This window comes from Callospermophilus lateralis, chromosome 1, assembly GCF_048772815.1.
Source record: "Callospermophilus lateralis isolate mCalLat2 chromosome 1, mCalLat2.hap1, whole genome shotgun sequence".
NCBI classification, from domain to species: domain Eukaryota; kingdom Metazoa; phylum Chordata; class Mammalia; order Rodentia; family Sciuridae; genus Callospermophilus; species Callospermophilus lateralis.
In genome coordinates, this window is record NC_135305.1 from 23,583,860 (window position 1) to 23,605,750 (window position 21,891).

At 48.8% G+C, this 21,891-nt stretch overlaps 1 protein-coding gene across 1 annotated transcript; it reads right to left on the minus strand.

The window, feature by feature from the left end:
• Positions 1-2,404: 2,404 nt before the first annotated feature.
• Cpa5 (carboxypeptidase A5) lies at positions 2,405-19,993 on the minus strand. The gene is made up of 10 exons (XM_076860452.1): positions 19,956-19,993; positions 19,629-19,710; positions 18,484-18,618; positions 10,794-10,892; positions 9,519-9,620; positions 7,740-7,841; positions 7,269-7,379; positions 6,815-6,905; positions 3,421-3,620; positions 2,405-2,557 (listed from the first exon to the last, which is right to left on the minus strand). The coding sequence occupies exons 1-10, from the start codon at positions 19,991-19,993 to the stop codon at positions 2,405-2,407; spliced, it is 1,113 nt and encodes a 370-aa protein (XP_076716567.1).
• Between the last annotated feature and the right edge of the window lie 1,898 nt (positions 19,994-21,891).

Here is a 21,891-nt window from a genome sequence, read left to right on the forward strand (position 1 = left end):
TTGGGACACAGTAGGAGTTGGAAAAGAAATTACCATGTCCATGGCTCTAAGGAAGACCATCAGAGCCCAAATACTCCTGCCTCTAAGCTAGGGCTTCCCCAACTCCGCAAGAGAGTCACCGGGCCCCACCTCAGACAACCTGTGTCATCTGGGGGATAGAACCCAAATACCACCACGTTAAACAGCTTTCTTTCCATGCTCTCTACTGCAGGCAGACCACAGGCCACATGTAGACAAACAGTGACATTGTGGTTTTGGAGTTAGAAAAATCCAAGTTCAAATGGTCCTCAACTTTCTGTGTGACCTTTAAAACTTCTTCACATCTTACTTTTCTTATCTCAAAAAATGAGCTTATTAATACCAGTAATACCCCACCCATGAAGATACAATACAAATATTTGTGTAAACTGGCTGTGATGGCTAATGCCTATAATCCCAGCAGCTCAGGAGGCTGTGGCTGGAGGATCATGAGTTCAAAGCCAGCCTTAACAACTTAGTGAGGCCCTAAGCAACTCAAGAGAGATCCTGTCTCTAAAAAATATAAAAAAAGGGATCAGGATGTGGCTCAATGGTAAAACACCCTCCCCCCACCCCCCGGGGTTCAATCAATCCTTTAGATATAGATATATAGATAGATATCTATGTGTGTGTGTGTATATATATAGAATATATATGTGTGTGTGTGTGTAGAATATATAGTATATATATAGAATATATATATGTATATATATAGAAATTATATAATTTGTATAGAGGACATGAAAGAAGTTATAATCTCACACTCCAGTGTGTAAAGGTAGAATTCAACTTTATTTATCCGTATTTTGTATTAATTTTTCTCATGATGACAGAAAACTTCAGGTTGGAAAAATCCAACTTACTTCCAGCTTTAAAAACAAAACCTAAACTAAACCCTTGGTCTCCCTCAGCCTTGTGGAAGATTTTAACCAGAATCAGGATTTTCCCCTCCTCTGTAGCTGGCTTTTCCCCTGCAGATTGTCCAGGTTCTTCAGGGACTAAGTCCCCTGCCTTCCTTGGGGCTTCCCCACAGCAGAGCCGGTCCTGGGCATTCAGATGCCTAGCCAGTGCCCATTGTGTCATCGTGGCAGCTGGCTGCATGGCCCTTGGACTTGGCCTTCTTGCCTCTACCATAGGCCTCCCCACCTGAGACCCGAGTTCTCTGCTCAGAGCTCCTAACAGCCGCACCACTCTGGTGCACTCAGCCCATATGCCTCTAACGTTTGTGCAGCTCCTCCCTCAGTCACTTATTAATCTGCTCTCAGATGCCATCATGGATATGGGCCTTGCCTGGGGTTTGATCATCTCAGACTGCCTCCTCCTGCCAACCAGCCCAACTGCTTCTCCTTTTACAGGCTAGGGAAAGGGCAGGGGCACTTCTTAATTCTTTCTGCTTTTGTCCCTGTTCTCCAGGGACTGGTTCATGGCCATCCACAGTTCTTTTCTCTCACCTGTGTGCACACACACATACACAGAGAGCCTCGTTCTTGCAAATGGAGGTCTTACTCTCAAGACTAGAGTTTCTATCTCAAGATACTCTCAACCCCGTTCAGCTCTTCATTTTCTTGCTTCTGGGGAGTCTCTGCCTCCCCTAGTAGCAGAGCAGGGAGACCCACTATCCCAGTTCCCCCATGGTAAGGGAAGGTCAAGGTAGAAGGAAAGCTGGGGATGGGTGGAGGCACCCCATCAGGCTCTCATGACAGCACCCCTTTAATTTTCTTATAGAAATGTGCCTTCACACATGAACAATTGCCTGGAGTAATTGTTCCATGGTCACAAACCAGTGACTTGTTCATATTGGGCAATGTGGTTAGTGGGATCCTCTGAGTGGGCACCTCTGAAATACGCACCTGTCTTCTCTTCTTCATGGGGAATGAAGCAGGCGGAGGATGCCTGTCTGGACCCACTTCTTCTTCAAGGGCCCAGAAATGCCATCTTTACAGATCCTCTCCTTTAGATCAAACGTTTTCCCTCCACATGGTGTTAAAATGTTAATACTGCTGAGACAATGTGTATTTTAGCAGCTTCCCAGGGGTGAGGTCTCAATTTTTGGCTCTGAGAACACTCCAAAATAAGAAATGATGCAACCTGCAAGTCCCTCATGTTCCTGAAGGTAGCGGTGGCATGAAGAAGTGTCCCTAGACATGAGCAACTCTCTGTCCCCTATTTAATGCTGAACCCAAAAGGGTAGCAACCAATACTAGAGACGGGGAAGCCTGTTTAAACTTGCATTTATTTCCTAGGGATCTGGGAGAGGGTTCAGGGAGGGGATATATATAACTTGGGTTTCAGGAGTCCCAGGCCTTGGGGAGGAGGGCGAACCCCACCTGCTACTACTAGCAGTAGTACTGCTAGTAGGGGTGATGCAGGGCATGCTTCATGATGGTCAATATTGCCATCCACGTCTCCTGGGCTGTGGGGACAATCTGTGTGGCTGGCAGCAGAAAACCATAGCGCCCTGTGTCCCGGAGCTCGAAACTGAAGGCATACTTAATGCCATTGTCGTAGGCCCAGTCCACGGTGATCCCACTGGCCACGTCTGCAAACCAAAGGGCCAACAAGTGCCCCCAAAAGGAAGGAGAGATATGGTCACAGGGGACAAAGGAATTCTGAGTTGAAAGTGGGCCCTGGGAACCAAATCCCTAGCCAGCCCAGACCACACTAAGCTTCTAGGCCCAGGCCTCCTCCTGGGCCGCACCCTGCCTACCAAGCCCATCTCTCCCGCTGCAAAAGGAAAGCCCCCAGAGGCCAGCAGACCATCTTTCCCCTGAGGGAACTTTGCTCTAAGCCAGGCACTGAGAGCTGTGCATTGCTGCTGCAAAGAAACAGCTGCCTGGGCACCACGGTCCACCCTTCTCTCCAGATGTGGAAGGCAGCTCTGAGCGCCCCAGCTAGCTCTAACAGTACTACCCTGTGGCTGACCAGATCTGCCAGGCAGCCCAGAGCCTGCACCTGCCTGATCCCCAGGTGGATGTGGCATCTAGGGCAGTAGCCAGGGAGGCTCACTCACAGAGGGTGGCGCTGATGCTGCCAAAAATGTACTGGATCCCGTGCACCTGGTACAGGGCCTTCACTGCATCCTGTGCAAGACTGTGCTGCAAGATGGGGGCCAGAGGGTGAGAGGCTAGGGCTCAGAGTGGCTCCCCACACACCCCAGCACCCTCAGCAGTGGTGAGAAGCATGGACTGAGGAGTCCCAGAAGTCGATCATGCAGATAGCTCTTGTGAGAAGGTAGCACAGCACCTCCAGCTTTGAACTTGAATGAGAACAAGCTCCCCCTCCTCCCTACCTCTGGGTACATTGATCCAGACTGTTGTTTCAGGAGAGCCAGTACCCCTGGGAATTGCCAGATATGGATTTTCCTGGAGGAGGGACCTCTTCCTCCCCCAAGCTCAATCTTACCAGCTCCTTCTCATTTGAAACAGACTCCATAGAGTGGCCATAAGGGTACATGAGCATCTGAGAGTAACTGTGGATGGAGATCAGAACTTTGAAGTTCCCATGTTTTGTGATAAAATTCACAATGGCAGCCACCTCTGGCTCTGACTGTGGTGAGGGCCCATGATAAGTCTCTGAGCAGGGGTTGCTGTTAGAACCATTTCCTGGAAGTAAAATAAAATCATCCAAAGGGTTGGAATTCCCGGTTGTGGCAGAGACAGTGCTCACAAAACACCCACATGCTCCCTCATATCTCCCAGTTTCCTCTGCAGTTTGGTTGAGGTCACGTGACTACTTCTGAACAACGAAAACATGAGCAAAAATGATGTGTCACTTCTGGTTAGAAGCAAAACATTCTAGAAAGAAGCAGCATCCTGTGTCCCTCTGTTACCACTGAATGAAAACTGCTAATGGAAATCATCTGCCTATATTAGGCTTTGTGCTCATGCAAAACAAACTCTTACTTCAGTAAGCCACTAGATTTGAAGGGGTGTTTGTTATTGCTGCATACTCTGGCCTCATACACCAGAGCACTGTAGCCACATCATAACCCAGCAACTCTATAAACTGAAGGAGCCCCCTTGGCTTGTCCTTTAGGTAAGACCTGACTGTGGTTCCATTGGAAAGGCAGGCCTGCCTCAGAAGATGCATCTAGGAGAAACTCTGGGTCTCTGCCCCAATCTTAGCTTCGCCTTCAGCTGCTCTTTCTTGGCTTCACTGATATTGAGGGCTCAGACCTAGTGTCTGCTCAAGCTTTGCCCCAGACATGGCCCCAGGAGCTCCATAGACTTGGGGGGCCAGGAAAAGAAAGCAGATTCCCATATTTGCCTGAATCTGAACTGGGAAGCACAGATGCAAAAAGTCTTTGGGAATTCTTGGGGACCTACTTAGGGGAGATGACAAAGAGGAGCTGTACCCTCCCCTCCCTCCCCCCATATATTTTTTGACAGTTTTAATTTGTTCCCATCTCCTCCTAGATTCTTTGCTCCCTCATCCTTCCTTCCTCTTCCACTCCTCTGTGCTCCTCACCAAAAGCCACATTGTGGAGGGTTGAACCAGGCTGGTCAAGATTTGTGGGTTACAGTCTCATGGACAAGGAGCCATCCCAGTTCCTCTATCCTTTTTCTTCCCGAAAATAGCTGCCTTCAAGCCTGGTTCAGAGGCTAGGGATCCTCCCAACTTCTGAAGCCTCATGAGGATGCCAGAGAGCCCCTCTTGCCCCCAGGGCCAGCGCAGTGGCCCAAGGACCAGTTCAAATGAGGATCTAGGAATGCAGCAAATTGATCCTCTCCAAAAGTACACAGTCTCCGACAACCCATGATGCAGCAATTAAATTAAGGCAATAATAAAGCCATAAACAAAATCTTCCCACCTGAGTCACCAACTCAGAAACTCCCTAATTCTGGTCACAGGCAGCCCAGAGACCGTTCTTTCACTGGGGAGCCCATCACCTCTTGGTTGGCTGGTCCTGGCCTGGGATAGGGGACCTCAGGTAGAAAGGGACATGTCTGCAGAGAGCAAGGGGGTGCGAGGCAGCCCCCAGGCTGGCTAACAGTGGCCCTGTTTGTTGTGTCTGCCTGCAGCTTCTGCACCTGCTCCACTTGACGAATGACAAATACCAACAGATGAGCCGAGCGGGACGGGCTGAGAGCTTTGTCTGTGTTTGCAGCCCACGCAGGGAAAGCAGTTCCCCTGCCAACGACCAGGTGGCTTTGCCCAAATATGGAGAAACACTTCAGGCCATTAGTTCTGGTTCGAGCTAAGCAGAATAAACTAATCTTCCCCTGACCAAATGGGAATTAGCTGCCTGCCTCTCTGACGTTCACAGTCAAGGTCCTCTGAGCCTTCCTGTTTCACAAGTACCTGCTAATGGATTCATTAGCTATTTATTTTTCCTTCTCTAAAATGTAATTTGTAGCAAGGGGAAATCTCTGGAAGGACATGGTAAATTATTAAAAGCAGTAATCTTTGGGTAGTGGGATTATGGGAGCTTTTTGGCCCCTCTGGGTTTCTTTCTCCCTAATTGTTTTTTTACATTGTATATATACAGATTTTTTTTTCCTATAAGAGAAACCCACAAAAGTTATTTTCTTTAAGAGGTAATTTGTCTTTCTACTAGCTGGGCTACCTCAGGATCTGCGGGCATTGAACTGCAGTTAGTTCAGAGGGGCTCCCATGGATGTCCATCCAGGGCAAGCATCTGGTCATTTGGAGAAGGAAACATCTAATTTTACATGGTTGTGTTCCTTTACAGCAGTGGTTACATGCAGAGCTCAGACCCCCCAGGCAACATCCACCAGGAGAGTTAGAGGCCTCACTCCCAGTGCTTCAGAACTACCTTAGTTTTCAGTGAAAACAGACCCCTAAGAAGCAAGATTTTCAGGACAATGGACATCCAGATCTAAAATGGTCTACATCATTGTTTGGCCACCAGCCTAGAGATCTGCTTGTCAACAGCAATAGAACTGTCCTCTGTGGAGCCAAACCCACCCTGCACCATAGTGGAATGTGGACACCGCATCTGGGGACTGAGGACTGTGTATGCGCTGGAGGCTGTCCCGGCTGTCCCCAGCGTCCCACCCATCATTCTGCTGCATTTCCGGGGTCCATGTACTGTCTCTTGGCTTTCTGGAGAACCCAGTTTCCTAATCTAGTCCCTGCACTCATGGCATGGTGAGAGAGAGAGACAGTCAAGGAAGAACACCATGAAACTTAGAAGAAATTTCCCACCCAGCCGTGGGTCCACACAGCCTGCAAATAGGCACCAGCCCACCAGCCTGCCAGCACAGAGTCACAAAATAATGGCTGAAGAATAAAAACTAGGCTTATAAAAAAAAAGAAAGAAAAAAGAAAACTAGGCTTGAGTAGGCAAGGATGATAAGGACTTGGTTCATTCTATATTGAACTACTTCTCTGACCTCCCCAAGGGGTGAGTCTCAGCTCTTGGTTCAGAACCATGACCTTGTGTTGTGTTCCCTCTAGAGAGAAGCCAGGGACACCTGGGGGACACTGTAAACTCTGGATTTTGAATAACAGATGAAACCATTTATACCTCCTTAGGCTATTTTCTGCCATGTTAGGACTTGACCTTGCAGTTCATTCTCCTTTAGGAGATGGAGGCTCCTTTCAATGTCCCCATGAAAGCTTGGCCTAGGTATTCATTTGACACACATGGACAACTTCTTCTCCATCCCATGTTCAATCTTAGGTATGTCCTTGCCTGTCCCTGACCGTGACTCATGCACATTAGCAAATTCCAATAGCCCTGCCCCTCAAGTTATGAGTCAACACAATCTGACTGTGTGGGAGACCAACAACTCCTTCCTCCAGCCCTGCCCAGGACCACAGATCTCCATACCTCCAAAGCCTGACTTCCAGTTCCTGTTGAGATCCACGCCGATGCAGAAGATGCCAGGTCTGCTGGACTTGTTCTTCCGCCACAAGCGGTTCTGAGAAAGCCCAGATCAGGTGACCCCATTCACTGGGCCCACTCCCAGGGATGGGTGTGCTGACATTCTGGCCCATGAAGGGCAGTCTGGTGGGGCAGGAAGGAGCAAAGGGAAGAACTCCAGGACAAGGTGGGTCTGGCCTGGGGCTGGGCCAAGACTGCAGACAAGGATGCGTGCTTGAAATCAGGTTTGGGGAGAGGACTGATCACAGGTCACCAGTGGTGACCTTCCTTGGTCAGGAGGTTGAAGGGCAAGAAGTCAGAGCTATGGTACCCTGAAGAGGCCGCCTCCAGAGGCCGCAGTGACTTTTCCCCGGTTCCCCCAGGGCTGACCCCTGCCTCCACACTCCCCAGGTGCCCCTACCATGCTGTGAGTAAAAGCAAACCCATCAGGGTTGGTGACAAGCTCTATGAAGATGTCCATGGCTCTCAGTATGTTTGTCAGGAGGCCGTTTTTGCCAAATTCAGTGACAATCTGCAAGAAAAGGTGAGGGATGGGAAGCCCTGCTGGGCTCTCCTCAGAGGTAGAACAGGACATCTGTCCAGCCAGCAGCTGCAAGTGGAGATGGCATCAGGTCATCAAGCACATCCTCACACAGAACCAGTCTGAAATTTGAAACAACTGGAAGACAGAGATGGGCTCTGTGTTCCAAGAGGCCAGAGCACATACTAGCTGTTTCAAAGGGGATGGGGATAGAGCACTGGAATTCAAAGTGACTGAGTCTACTTTTTCAACTAGAGGGACCCTCAAAGCTCCCCCAGCCCCAACCCCCATCTCCACCTTGCTCCAGCTCCCCCAGCTCCAGCTCCACCTTGGCGGCAGGTCCCTGCTGACCTTCTTGGCAGTCCAGATGCCAGTGGCATGGGTGATCCACTCCCTGGAGTGAATCCCAGTGTCAATCCAGATGGCAGGGCGCCGAGAACCTCCAGTGCTGAACTGGGATAAAGAACCAGGCCCCAAACGAGGTTTAAGGAGGTTTGACCAAAGACAAGTACGGTGTCATCTTGGGGCTTCCTGGAAGGAGGCCCCTGATATAACTTCACTGCCTGGGATGGTGCCATATGCCAGCCTGGGCAGGAGTTGGGGTGCACACACCTGAGCCTGTGCCCATGGAGCCCGTGGCCTATGCAGTGCTCGTGTATGGGGGTCTTTGGCTACACAGTGGGCCTCTTGGAGGGCAAAGTGATCAGAAGCATAGAAGTTCCCTGAATTGAGGGTGTCTTAAGACTAATGCTTCTCAAACTTTAATGGGCACATGTATCCCCCAGGGTGGTATCAGAAACTGAGAGCAGTGGGCTATAGTTCAGTTGGTAGGGTGCTTGCCTTGTATGTACAGGCCCTGGGTTCAATCCCCAGCACCACCAAAAAAAAAAAAAAAAAAAGAGAGAGAGAGAGAGAGAGAGAGAGGAAAAAAAATGATAGTGGCAATTTCAGTGGAAGCCACTGTCTGTGTGTTTGTGGAGGGGTGGGGGCAGAGAAGGGTGGTGAAGGGATGGCAGATAAAATGGGAAAGGGAAAGAAGGGGACAAGATATGCTTAGATTTTAGATACATATGTGCATCTGTGGTGCCTGTAGAATACCTGAGGGGTGTGTTCAGTGACCCAGTCTCTAGGAGTCTGTAGGATTGGGAGAGGGGCCAGAGTTGGAGACATGGGCAATAAACTCATTGTGGTTGGTCTATGGGCCCGGGTGGGCTCACCTGGGTGGCTCACCAGGGGAGAAGAGCAGGAAGTGAAGGTTAGAGACAGGGAAAACTCAAATGAGGATTTTGACTCTGTAGGTCTGGGGAGGGTCTGAGGGTCAGCATTTACAAAATGCAGTCTCCCAGGTGAGTGGACGCTGCTGTGCAAGGGCCACACTTTGAAAAGCAAGGTCTCAGACCACATTACAGAGTCTGGGGCAGCACCAGGTCAGGGGTGGAAGCAGAAACAGGTGAAGTCTAGGGCCAGGTGAGACGAGGCCACATTGCTGTTCAGAAATGTCCAGCAGAACATTGTTGAGAGCATCAGCTCTTGTCCTTCCTGACCACTGACATCAAGTGCCCTGCATGGCCCGTGCATCTGGTGCCCTTGGGGACATGCCCTAAGAACTCTTTCCCACTGGTCTCTGCACTCACCTATGCTGCTTCCTTCATGATCAAGGGGACTGCAGTTGCCAAATTTGCTCAAGCACTGTTCCAGAGGCCCCTGTGAAGGGCTGGGGGGCTTCCCCAGAGACTCAGGCCTGTTCATGGAGCTATCTGAGCCAGATGACTTTGATCATTGTCAGATGAGCCCTTACCACTTAACAGATAAAGCAACTGAAGCAACAGGAAGAACACTGACTCACCCACACTCCCACCCCAAGTCCAGGTGACAATGGCCACTCTGCAGCTCTATCTCCTTAGCAACCCTCCCACTACTTCCTGATAAGGTCACTGCACTGTCACCTGCCCATACCTACAAGGGTGGATCCCTGAATACCACATCTCAAAGCTTATGAGTCACCCAAAGACAGGAACATGCACATCTTTCCTGTTCCCAAAACTCCCATCCAGTCACTACCTACACAGGCTCGATCTTATGCTAGAGGCTGTCCACTGAAGAGTCCACTAGTTGACACAGAACTTTTACCTTCAGAACAAGAATGGACCGATTTTCAAAACTGTTGCCAATGTGAATTTTGGAGACGATATTTGAATTCTCGGCTACAAAGTTATCAATCCAGCTATAGATCTGAAAGGAACGAAGTCTCAGACTGGCAGTTAACTTGAGAGAAGGGTGAACCCCAAGATGTCTCTGAATAGTCTCCTCCCCCCATCCCACCCTTTTCCATTGTCCACCTCTTTTGAGAGTCTAAAAGGATCCAGATTAAAAACTGGAATTGAAGATGCTCTAAGAATTAAGGACAGTGAGTCATAGTCTAGCTGGATTGGCAGGCTCCTCATCCCTGTGCAGAGCTATGCCTTTGCCTGGGGGAACAGCATGTGCTGAGCCTACTCAAATCCCCACATGGCTCTCTCTGTTGAAAGTTCTCTCATGCCTTCATCCTTTGGTCCATTCTCCAATTGAGGGATCCACAGACCTTGTAGTATCTTTTTTTTTTTTAAATCTTATTATTCTTTTTACATTCTAAGTTCTTTGAAGGCAGAGTTCCTGTTTATATTTATCTTTAGCATCAATAAATAGTTGTAGGCTATATTAATCCATTCTCTTATCCTTTCAGTAAATATGATTAAGAAATATAAGAAAATAAAATGACACCTCTATTGAAGGTCTTGTGAGGTGGGAAAAGTGATAACAGTGACAGAGTGGACGCTATCAATAAGGCCATGTCTTTTACATGCAAAATAAGAAGTGGACCTTGCATTTCTTTCTGGAGTGGGAATTTCTGTGCCTTCCTTGCAGATTCTCCTTTACAAACAAGTCACCACCAGTCACACTTGCACTAGCTGGCTGTCACTGTGATCATGAATTTTCTCCAAGGCGACTCTGTTTGATTCTACAAGTATGACTGGCTTCTTGCTCCTTATACCCTCTAGTACCCATACCCACAGTGCCCCTGAACACCAGGACTGGTCTTGGAAAGGTAAAGATCCCTGATCCCTAGCCAGAGAAAAGGGTCTGGAGGCACCCTCCACCGACCTTAGTGTTCTACCCAGTACAGACCCTTTACTCTGCTCTGTGCCTGCTTAGGATCATCCTATTGAACTGTAGTCCCCTCTAACTGGCTTCTGGATCCCATTTAAGCTGACTACCCAACAGATGATCATCTAATATCTACTCTTCATTTCCCAAGTTCACAGTTTTTCATAGACTCCAGCACCTTCATTGGTCTCTGCCTGAGTCTGGAGAACCCAAGGAGCCCAGAGGCAAGAGAGAGCCCAGAGCTGGACCAGACAGGCCTACCTCCTCCAGCGTGTGATAAGAGGAGTAGCTGAAGCTACTGGTGCTGCGCTCCAGCCGGCGCGATCTCGCCATGGCTTCTCTCTCCTCGTTCAGCAGCACCTGGGAGATGAGAGACATACTGGAGGGCAGAGAAGGTCCTTGTGCCTCTCCTGAGCCCAGCCTGGACCGGCCACACAGAAAGACAGCATCGACACAGGGAAATGAGCCACTGTGAGCAGGCACCTTGCAGCAGGAGGTGAGGAGGGGGCTGGGGACTCAAGGTACCGCCATCCACCCTGCTACTTCCCAATGAGCACAGGGCAAGGTGTCTGGGGAGCTGGGTTTTAAGCCTGCCTCTGCCACCAGCTCACTGTGGAACTTGCTGGCTTTAGTTTTTCTAACCTTGAAAATTAGGACAGCAATGTCTGCCTTGCTACCTCACAGAATAAAATGTAATAATGGATAGGAAGGAGTTTTAGAAAAGATGCTCATCATCTACTCTTGCCCTTTATAAACATTCTGTTGAATCAGAACCTAAGCTAAACCCTGGGGAACCCTAGGGGGAGCAGACCCCCAACATTGACTCTACCCCCAGGAAGTAGCATGGATGACTGGTATCCAAATCATTTGGAAAGTTGGGTATGACAAGGCCAGTCCAAATCACCACTAAAGTGTCAACGGTCTTTCATTCACCATGTTGACCGCCTCTTAAATAAACACAAGCATAGGTGAGAAAAAAACAACATCCTGCATACCAGTTTAGAGGTGGCACTTCCCACTGACCACAGGGAGGACATTCAGGTGAGTTGACTATCACTGCTCAGACCACCTATATCATCCCGGGACACTTTTCCACCTTGGTTCACAGTGAGATGGGCAGGACACTTTTCCATCTTGGGTCACAGTGAGATGGGCAGGTGTCCTTCCTCCAAACTCATACCCTTATCTTGGTACCCAGGGACTAAGTCATCCCAGGATTCAGAACTGACAGATGTGCCTATGGGAAGTGCCTACCTCAGAGGGTGTTGATCACATCCTCATCAACCCAAAGGTGCCCCTGGTTTGCAGCTCTGGATCACAAATGAGTCTTGACAATGCCTAGATTTGGACCAGAGCCTTTTGTTTTACCAAGCATCTTTATTTCCATGATCTCACTTGACCAGATGCCAGGGCAGGTATTAACTCCACATGTTTCAGAGATAAAGCAGATTGAAGAGGTGACAAGACTTAATGGCAAAGCTAACAAGTGGCAGAGGTGAGTAAAGAATGAGCTATTATATTTCCTAGTCTCAGGTTCCTTAGGCTAGCTAGCCAAACTAAAGGACAACAATAACATATATACATAGATGTGTTTATCTCTGTGTGCACCTGTGTATATGTGTGTATATGTGTGTGTGTGTGTGTGTGTGTGTGTGTGTGTATGTGTGTATGAATACAGAAAGAGAGGAGAGGGAACACAAATGGGCAAAATGTTAATAATAGCTGAAAACTGCATCACACTATTCTTACAATTAAAAAGTGTTTTTTTTTTTGTTTTGTTTTGTTTTAATGATGAAAAATGAAGTAACCCCAAGTAAGGAAAATAAGACACTTAAAAAAAAAATCCACCAGAATATTAACAATGCCTGTTAGAAGAAGAAATTAGGATTTCAAGCAATTTGTTTTCTCTTCTTTATTTTTTACATTTTGGCCATGTGCTTATATTAGATTAATAAGTAAGAATTATTAAATGAATAAATAATATCAAAATCCAAAGCTCTAATGGTTAATATGAGGAAACAGCAGCAAAGTCTTCACTGGGCTGAGAGACAGGGTCCTCTCCTCCCCTGCTACAGATGAGCTGCTATCCAGTGACGCACTCAGCTCTGAGGGTCCTGTCCACTTGCTCATGGCTCTCTCAGGTTCAGAGATTTCAAAAGGACCTGAGAATTGCTGCCTGGGGATCATTTTACTTTATGTTTGAGCACTGACCACATGCTAGGCAACGTAATTGCTGTTTTCTATAGCTGAGCTGGCTTGTCTTTGGTTCCCAGTTGGGCAAAACTGGGATTACTGGTTAAATTAGACATGGCTGGAGGAACTCTCAGTGGCTACTCAGGAGCACCACCCTGGGAAGCTCTAACAAAGAGACTGTGTCTTCTTCCCAGAAAATGCACCCATCTCTGGGCAGGCCCACCGTGACGGATGTGTGCCCACCATTATGGACTGGTGCTACCAGCTGGGTGAGCAGCTGCAAGGGGGACAGCAGCTGGGCCAGGGCATCCTGGTCCCCACTCTGGCCTCATGGGAATGAAGTTGTGGGGCCTGGAGGTCTAATCTCCAAGGGCCTGGTGAAGTGCATGAAGGGGTGGGTGCGGGATATGGAAGGCAGGAGAAGAAACTAGGAGGAAATGACCAGAGGGCCCAGTTTGCAGCCAGGAACATACACAGCTCCCAGGAGGTCATCCTTTGTTCCACAAAACAGCTTGGAGGCAAATGGAAATCAGCACCAAACTGCAAATAGCTTTCCAAACACCCTCCCAGGCTTGTGAATGGATGTGACACCCTCTTAGGAGTTGGGAATGTTCAGGCCCTCACAGCTGGGCCCCAATTCCAGGAACATTAATCTACCCTGGCCTGAAAACTGCACAGATGTTTGCTCCCTTCCTAGGGCCCAGGGAAGGGGAGGAGAGAGAGGAGAGCTAAGAATGTGGCCTTACCACAGGCTCAGGATGCCTCGTTAAAACCCTGTCAGACTCCTCAGGAAAAAAAAAAGAAGAAGAAACTCAGATTAGCCATTTGCCTCCCTGGAAGCCATAACCAGACAGGGGCAGTAATACCTTGGTGTTAGCTAACTTACGACAAGGGAAGGGAGGATGGGGGCACTAGGCAAAGAACAGCACCCCCAGGGTTGGGGAGAGGAAGAGACTGAGGCAGACTGCAGTCACAGAGCTCCGACCCCAGACGTAAATGGCCGCAGTTCATGGGATCTGGTGAGCTCCACATTGACTGTTCCTGACTTTCTCCATTAGGCCTGTATTTGTTACATGGCCAACATCCTGAACAGTCCACAGGCAACATACATGGGGAGGGGCTCCTGATCTGATGTTTTAAAAGGGACCCCACGGCTTCATTGATCCACAGAGCAAAGTTTAAATACCTCATTACCGCCAAGGAAGCCAACTGCAGGGGCAGAGTACAGGTCCCAGATCCAGGCTGCCCTGATTAGACCCTGACACTATTGCTAACTTTGGCAAATTATTAATTTTTTGTGCCTCGGTTTCCCCTCATGAAATAAGAATCATGTTATTGCATATGTTAGCACATGCTTTAAGGTTGTTCTCATGAGGATTAGAAGGATTACTATATGTTGCTAGGCATGTAGCCAATGCCGGCAACTGCTGGCTATGATGAAGATGCCGAGGATGATAACAAAGACAATAATTATTCCTGGGGTCATGGATCGTTATAAAGCATGGCTAAGTGGGTGCATGCCTGTAATCCCAGCTACTCGGAAGAATGAAGCAGGAGGATCACAAATTTGAGGCTAGCCTCAAAAACTTAGCAAGACCCTGTCTCAAAATAAAAATAAAAATGCTGGGGTATAGCTCAGTGGTAGAGCCCCCAACATCAATCTTTAGTGCCAAAAAAAAAAAAAAAAAAAAGACTTAGAAAATCTGGATTCCAGAGGAAATATGGCATCTGTCAGGTTTGGATGGCACATAGTCCCACTATTGGTCACTTGGATGAGTTAGCACCAACAGCACAGCCTGGGTCCTCTTGTGTCCCTGCCCCCTTGACATAGTCAGACTCTGATTCTCCTTCTGAGTCTTGCCCATGATTATCCCTTCTTCCCTGCTTTCTGTAATTCTCCCTACTGTCACCCTCTCCTTTTTTAGAGTGCCACCCACCCCCACACCAACCAACAGCATTTTCCCATTTGAAACCCTTCCTTCCAGCAAACATGTTTTTGTTGATCATATCCTATGTGCTAGGCACTAAAGACATGGCAGCCAACAAAGAAAACCATCTGCCTCATAAAGCTTCCAGTCTAGCAAGGAATGCAGAACACCAACGAGATAAAGACGTGGATTATAGACAACGTGATAAAGTGTTCAATGCCAAAGAAAAGAGTGGAGCAGGGGGAGGAGATAGGGATTGGGAAAGGGGGTGAGAAGAAGGGGAACTTTCGAAATAAGACTTGTTCTTTTCTCACAGGGCACATCCAATCCACCACAATTAACAGTGACTAAGTTTCTTGCCTGAGTGACTAGAAAAATGATAACATTGTTTCCTGAGCTGAGGACAGCTGTGGAGGAGCAGGTGGGGCTGGGAGTGCTTGGTTTGGACCTGAGATGCTCATGGGGCACCAAATGGACATGGTGAGCAGGGGAGTTCAGGAAGAGGCACTGGCTGAAACGTAATAAGGGAGGAGGTTGAAGGGATGTGATGCCATGATCCTGGATGAGGGCATGGAGGGGAAGTCCAAGGACAGAGCTGGAAACAGGACAACTATGGACAAAGGAACAACCAGGGAGCCAGGACAGAGCAGTGTTCTGGAAGCCCAGAGAAGAGGCCTGATGTAGGGAACAGCTGGACCAGATGTGCCTGTCGTGATGAATCCTGAGAGCTGACAACTGAGCTGAACCTAGTGTTCTGGGCGCCATTATCGGAGGCAGCTTTGGTGTATAAGGGGGAACAATCTGGGTGGTGATGAGGAGGCCGGACAAGTATAAAAAGTCAACATTTCTGGAAGTTTTACCCTTCGGAGAAGTAGAGAATTGGGGTGATGGCTGGAGGGGCAAGGGATGGGATCAAGAGAGGATTTTTAAAGATGGGATAAATAACTCTCCATTTGTATGCTAATGGAAATGATCCAGGAGAGAGGAGGAAATTGGTGAGGCAATATTTACACTAAATTGTATTCCCATCTAGATGGTCAGAGCATGGGTGATTTTTGTTTTCTTCTTATGCTTTTCCCCTATTTTTCAAATTATCTAACATGAATATTTATTAATTTTGTAATCAGAAAAAAGCCATTAAAATCCACAGAGCTGATTGCTCAAGTGAAGCTTTTCCATGGTGACTCATCCTAAGGAAAAAAAAAAAAATACCAAGGGCTGAAAGGAACGAGGAGGTGAAGAAAAATTAAATGCAAATAGAGCTCACTCGGAATCAGATAATTTCTTGCCTGGCCCACTGCAATTTCCTCACCACCCTCCTGCCTGTCAGTCTCTCCCTGGCCCTGTCCCCGACTCAACACTGTCACTGTCAGAGTGGTTTTTCTGAAATGCAAATCTGATGGTGTCAAAGCCCCTCCGAAGTCTCCCCCACCATTTTTCCGGAAAAAAATCCTGACCTCTGAACAGGGCGGAGGATGGGGTCCGGCCTCAGCCGCAATCAGGGTGGGGGCTCCCTTCTCCCCAGCCCCCCTTCCCTTCTCTTCAGCCACACAGTAATTACCGCCTTCTCAGCACCGCGACGTGCAGTGCCTCTTGTATTTGCTCCCATGGCAACCTGCTCTCACTCCAGCGCTCCCAACCACTCCATTGTAATCACCGCTTACTCCCTCCCTCCCATCCCCCACGCTCTCCAGCTCCCCTGGAAACAGTGCTGGATTTTTAAATCTCAGTATTTCCAGCACCTTGCCCAATACTCAGCACACAGTAGGCATCTCTGTGTCTCTGGGTGGAGTGAACAGGCCCACCTCATCCTTCCCAAGCAGAGCCAGGGGAAGGAGAGAATTTTCCTTCTTCAAAAATCTCCCCAGCCTCTAGCCTAAGCCTGCAGCAGGGACTTTGACGCTCCCTCTCAGCCTGGCCATGGCCACTCAACACACCTTCTCTTTTTCCCTTTCCTCCTCACATCCATTAATTCAACTAACATTGATTGAAGCCCCAACTAAGTGGTGGTGAGGGGGAGGGGGTAAAGATGCATGCGACTGAACCCAGAGGAGCACGAGGGGAGGGGGCCAGGGGAGACAAAAGACAATGTGTCAATAAGGACCCTCTGCCCAAGCCGGTCCTGAACCTGCCAACAGAGTAATTCATTCTGCAGACAATTACCGAGGGCTCACTATGTAGGGGACCCTATGCCAAGTGCTGGGGCTGAGATGATCCACAAAACAGACAGAAAAATCAGGCCTTTTGTGTCATTATCTGAAATAAATCTGGTGGCCAACAACCTGAATGGTGCAAAGCCCTTGCGGTCTTGTCAGCACCTCTGAGCCGTCCTCTCCTGGATCCCTCCCCACAAATCACCATCATCACCACAAATCAACCAGCCTCTCCCCACCCCCAGCACCCTCTAAGCCACAGAGTGACCTCAAGGATGGCATTGGGAGAGTGATGCTTTGCAGAGAGTGAGTTGGTGAATGAAAATCCTGCCAGACTGGGTAGGGTGGAGAGAGATGGGGTGAGGGGACATTTTCCTGGGAATGTAAAGCCCCAGGGGGATAGGGCCTGGGGCAGAGAAGAATGCAGAGGACCAGCTCCAGAGGGGGGCAATGGGGAGACTCGGAGGTGACTCTGGGACTGTCCCTGATGTGCAGGAATCAACAGAAAAATTTTCAAGCCTCTGCGTATCTGTTTGCCAAATGCCGCGGGGTTCCCAGGGTGAGGCAGAAGCAGGGAAACACGAACTTCAAAATAGAGGCATGAGCTAAAAATGGGAATTAAGTTCTATTTCTTTTGATGTGGTAGCCTCTTTTGTCTGTGCAAGTTTCCCCTATTTTGTTTGTGGGGTATTTAATTAGAGAAACATCCCACCCCCACATGTTGAGCGGGAAACAGATGTGCCTGAGGAGGGATAAAGGACTTTGAATGGACCCAAGTGCCCCAGCCCTGTGCTCGCATGGGAAAGGAATGCCGCTTAATGCGTTTATCCCTTGGCATGCGGTGTCAAGTGTGTGCGCTCTGGGAGGCTCCGTGTTCCCACACTCAGGGTCCTCGAGAAGATCCGTGCAGAACAACATGGCTGGGAATGAATCTGTGGATACAATTCCGCAGGTACGCAGTCAGTAAAGCACGGGCAGAAGGGTACAGCTCAGAGGCTTAGCGAAATCCTTGAAGACAGAACAGTTGAAATAGAATTTCCTGCAAGTTCAGAAGAGTGGCTAAAAGGTTCGGCACCAAGTGGGGTAGGGGAGTTTGAGGGCTGCCCGGGATGAGGGCTCCTTTTGCCCTATCCTAGGTCTGGCCTGCATCCATTCACCCAGAGCTGTTCCTTTGGGAGAATCCTGCCTGGGAGAGAAGCCCACACAGACAGCCCTGCACAGAGATGCAGCCGAAGGGGATGAATGGCAGGGCTCACAGCACTCCTCTGGAGTAAAGGAATCCCCCCTGGTATTGCATGGCTAAGACACAATGAGGACAGTGGGGGACAGTCAGAAAAACAAAGGAAGCCATCAGAGGCGCTTAGGAAAAGACCTAAGCTGTTTCCTGTGGTCTCCATTCTTTGCTGTTAGCTGCCAATTCTTCCCTAAGAGGACTCATCCACAGCATCCTTACCCACTATGGGAACTCCCCACCCAGGGAACTCTGTCCGAGGTTTACATTTTCCCCGAGAAATGTGCAATTTAATTCCTTCCATGGCATGTTCACAAACACGCAGATGGAGATCCGGAAGCAAAATGTCAGCTTTCAGCCTGAACGTTTTTCCTCTGTGATGGGCCCCCACCAGAAACCCATGGGGAAGGTAAGACCTTAGCCTCAGTGCCAGGGTGGGACCTCACCTGGATGTCCTTTATCATGACGCTGTAAGCAAGGCCATGAGACTCCAGATAAGCTTTGATGTCGTTCAGTTCAGAGAAAGGAATTCTCATATCCACGGGGAGGCTGGGTCTGGCTGGGCCACGCCAGAAGTCCACCTTGTTCACAATGGAAATGAAAACAGGTGTGTTTGTTGCCTGTCTTTACACAATCCTGTAGGTGCCCTGAAAGCCAAATGGTTTTCTCTAATATTTCAAAGACTCCAGTTCCATAAGGAAAACCCAGGTGACCAGCAAGACCAGAACCAATAAACAAAATCCCCACATTGCTAAGCTTCTTTCCCTACCTCCAAGCACCTCTGTTTCCCAGCCTCGCTCACCCATTGCAACTTTGCTTGGATTCACAGAGCCCCACCGAGTTCCTAAGCATGAGACATTAACACGGACAAGAACCCAGGACAGAAGAGGGAGGCCTCGTTGCTCCCTGCTCCTGATCCCTGGAGAAGCAGGAGAGGTTTAATCTGGAGCCCCATGTCCTACATCTGGTTTTCAATTTGTAAAATGTAGGGACTTATAAAGTGTTATAAGTCCTCATTGATGGGGACACTCATACAAATATAAGAGCAAGGGCTTTGGGCCACTTCCAGAACTATGATTGCTTCAACAGCCCTCAACAAAAACCCTTCTATTATAATTGACAAAGAAAATGTTTCCCATCTTGGAAACTTGTAGAGGGCAAATGTTCTCAGAAACAAATGCTCGGCCTGACGAGGATGAACCCAAATAAAATCAGGTTTGTTAAGCTAAGCCATTTCAGTCGAGAAGCAGATGTGTCCACACTTGAGGCTGCATGGCGTCCCACCAGGGACATCTGTGCCTCCCATGTGCCTTTAGGACATTCCGGCTGTCTTTGGGAATCGGCTCAGCAGTCGTCGCCCCCCACCCCCCCATCCAGGACAGAGAGGAAAAGAAAGCTACAGTCTTTAGGCCACCCAACCTCGTGGGCAAGTGTCCCCAACCTTTCCTGAAGAGGAGCCACATTTGATTTTTCCAGTTCTGTGATCACCGGTGGAGAGCTCAGGAGGGCAGGTATGGATGGGAGAGGAGGACAGGCAGCCTAGCTGCAAGCTGCTCAGGTGGGGGTGTTCCTGAGTCCAGGGCATCCTCACCTTCTGGGGCTTCAGGCCCTCCAGATCCCTGAGGAGTGAAAGCTGCTCCTCATCTTTGGCCAGAACTCGAAGAACCTGGTCTCTGGAAAACACAGAGGGGTAGAGAAGGCTACAGAGTGGCCTGCCCCCCTGGAACAGGAGAGTGGGAGGTGGAAGCCAAATATAGGTTCTGGATGGAAACCAAAGTCCTGATGTTTCTGCCTTGATCCCGTCCCAACAGGACAGCCCGTCCACCAGCACACAAACACACAAAAACACATTGGGACTGACACCTGGGTGTCCCGGCTCACAGTCAGCCCTTCCTCCCGCCAAGGAGTAGCCACTTACCCTGTGAAATTCATTTGGCCCCAAGCTGCTGCCAGCATAAAGCTGAAGACCAGGAGTATCTGCCTGCCAGTCCCTCCTCTGGGGACACCCAGCATGCTTCTTCCTCCAGGAAGCTTCAGGGACTTTCTTCACCCCCAGGCATGGCCCAGGCCTCAGAAGAGCACAGCACCTAATGCCAGCAGCCGCGGCCCAAGAATGAGCATTAGACTCTGGGGAACCCAGCATGTGGCTCCCACATGGGGAGAGCCAGGCCAATTCCCCAGCCTCCTCTCCCTAGGCAAATCATCTCCTAGGAAGGGGAGAGAGAGAAGGAAGAAGACAAGGCCCTCAGCTTTTCCTTCCTCTCAGGGAGAAGGGAGTTTGGGGCCAGCCTCTTAGTGACCATCGAATCCGTCATGTCCAGGGAAAGAGGACAGAGAACCCGGTGCTCAGGTCCCTTCTAAAAGATATGGGGCTACCAAGCTAGTCTCTCCAATCTCAAGTAACTACCTCCTCAGTCAGATGGGGTTAATAATAGGTCCCCTACCTACTCAGGGGGCTTTGGGGGATATTAGATGAGACAGCCCCGGTGAAGTGGCCTGGCGAAGCCTGCGCAAGGTGATGAATTATTTCGAGGGCATTAACTCTTAGTCGCAGCCGTGTTTTGGATCCGTACTCTGGTTGCAACGGGGAGAGGGAAAGAGAAAAGAATGGAGAGGGGAGCAAAGGAAATATATATACTGCGTGAGAAGAAATTCAGTCAAGATCCCTCGTCTCTATCTTCAGGTAGTCACCATTCTGCTAGGACAAGTAGAGCTTTTTGTGCTGAACGTGAAATCCACTGCAGTCATTATTACAGTTCTCCACGTACGGTAGAGTCTGTTTCTCAGTCCTGCCGAAGCTCCACACGATCCCCTTTATGGTCTGGGAGTCGAAGGAATAAAGCAGAGGCCGGCACACAAGGCAATCATATTGGAAGGACAAAGCAGAGATTCTGCCTGAATGGCAAATGATGAATCGAACAGAAAATCCACAGGAAAGACAGAGACAGAGAGTCGTTCCACAGAGGGCAGACAAAAGGCCACTTAACTGTCACCGGAGATTCTCAGAAGCACCCCCCCTCCCCATCCATACTTTCCCAGAATGGCCAATTAACTGGCCATGTGTGCAGAGAGGGGAGGTTTTCTATTGAGAGAAGGCCCTGCTCCCCACCCCTCTTGCCCTACTCCATTATTTCATGGGTCAGCTCTTCAGACGGACCAAACTCTCCTAGAACCCTGGCTTTGGGAACTCTCCAGACAGTAACATTAGCAAAGGGTTTAAGGACCTAGAAAAGAAAGCAATTATTCTTCCCACCCAAGTAACATGCAGCTTTAGTGGCAATGGGAATAAAAGAATGTACTGGTAAATAGCTCAGGGATTTAAAAGAAGAGTGGGTATGGTACTAGTCACCAAAAGCACCCAGCATCTTCTTGTTCAAAAGCATCATTTTAAGTCACTGACAATGAAACAACTATCCCTGTACTTGGTTTAGGGATGGGGGAGAGAGAGAGAAAGAATGAGAGTGAGAGGGAGAGCAAGAGAGAGAGAGAGAAAGAGAGAGAAGCAGTTAAGAATTCTTGAGAATTCTATGGCACATGTAATGGAACTTTCTATGACAATGGAAATGTTCTACACCAACAGTATCTAAGAGCATAGCCACTAGCCACTTGACACGTGGCTAGTGTGACTGAGGAAATGAATTTTTACTTTTAACTAATTCTGGTACATTTTAAATAGCCACAGTTGGTGAATGGCTACCATATTGGACAACAGAGTTCAATGGAAATTTACCAGCCCTAAAAGCACCACGTTCAATGGCTAAATTTGAAGCAGAGACCCACTGCTGTGCTTGACCTAGTACCTTATATTGGCTTCTAGCTCATAATTACTCACTAATCCTTCATGCAATAAATGT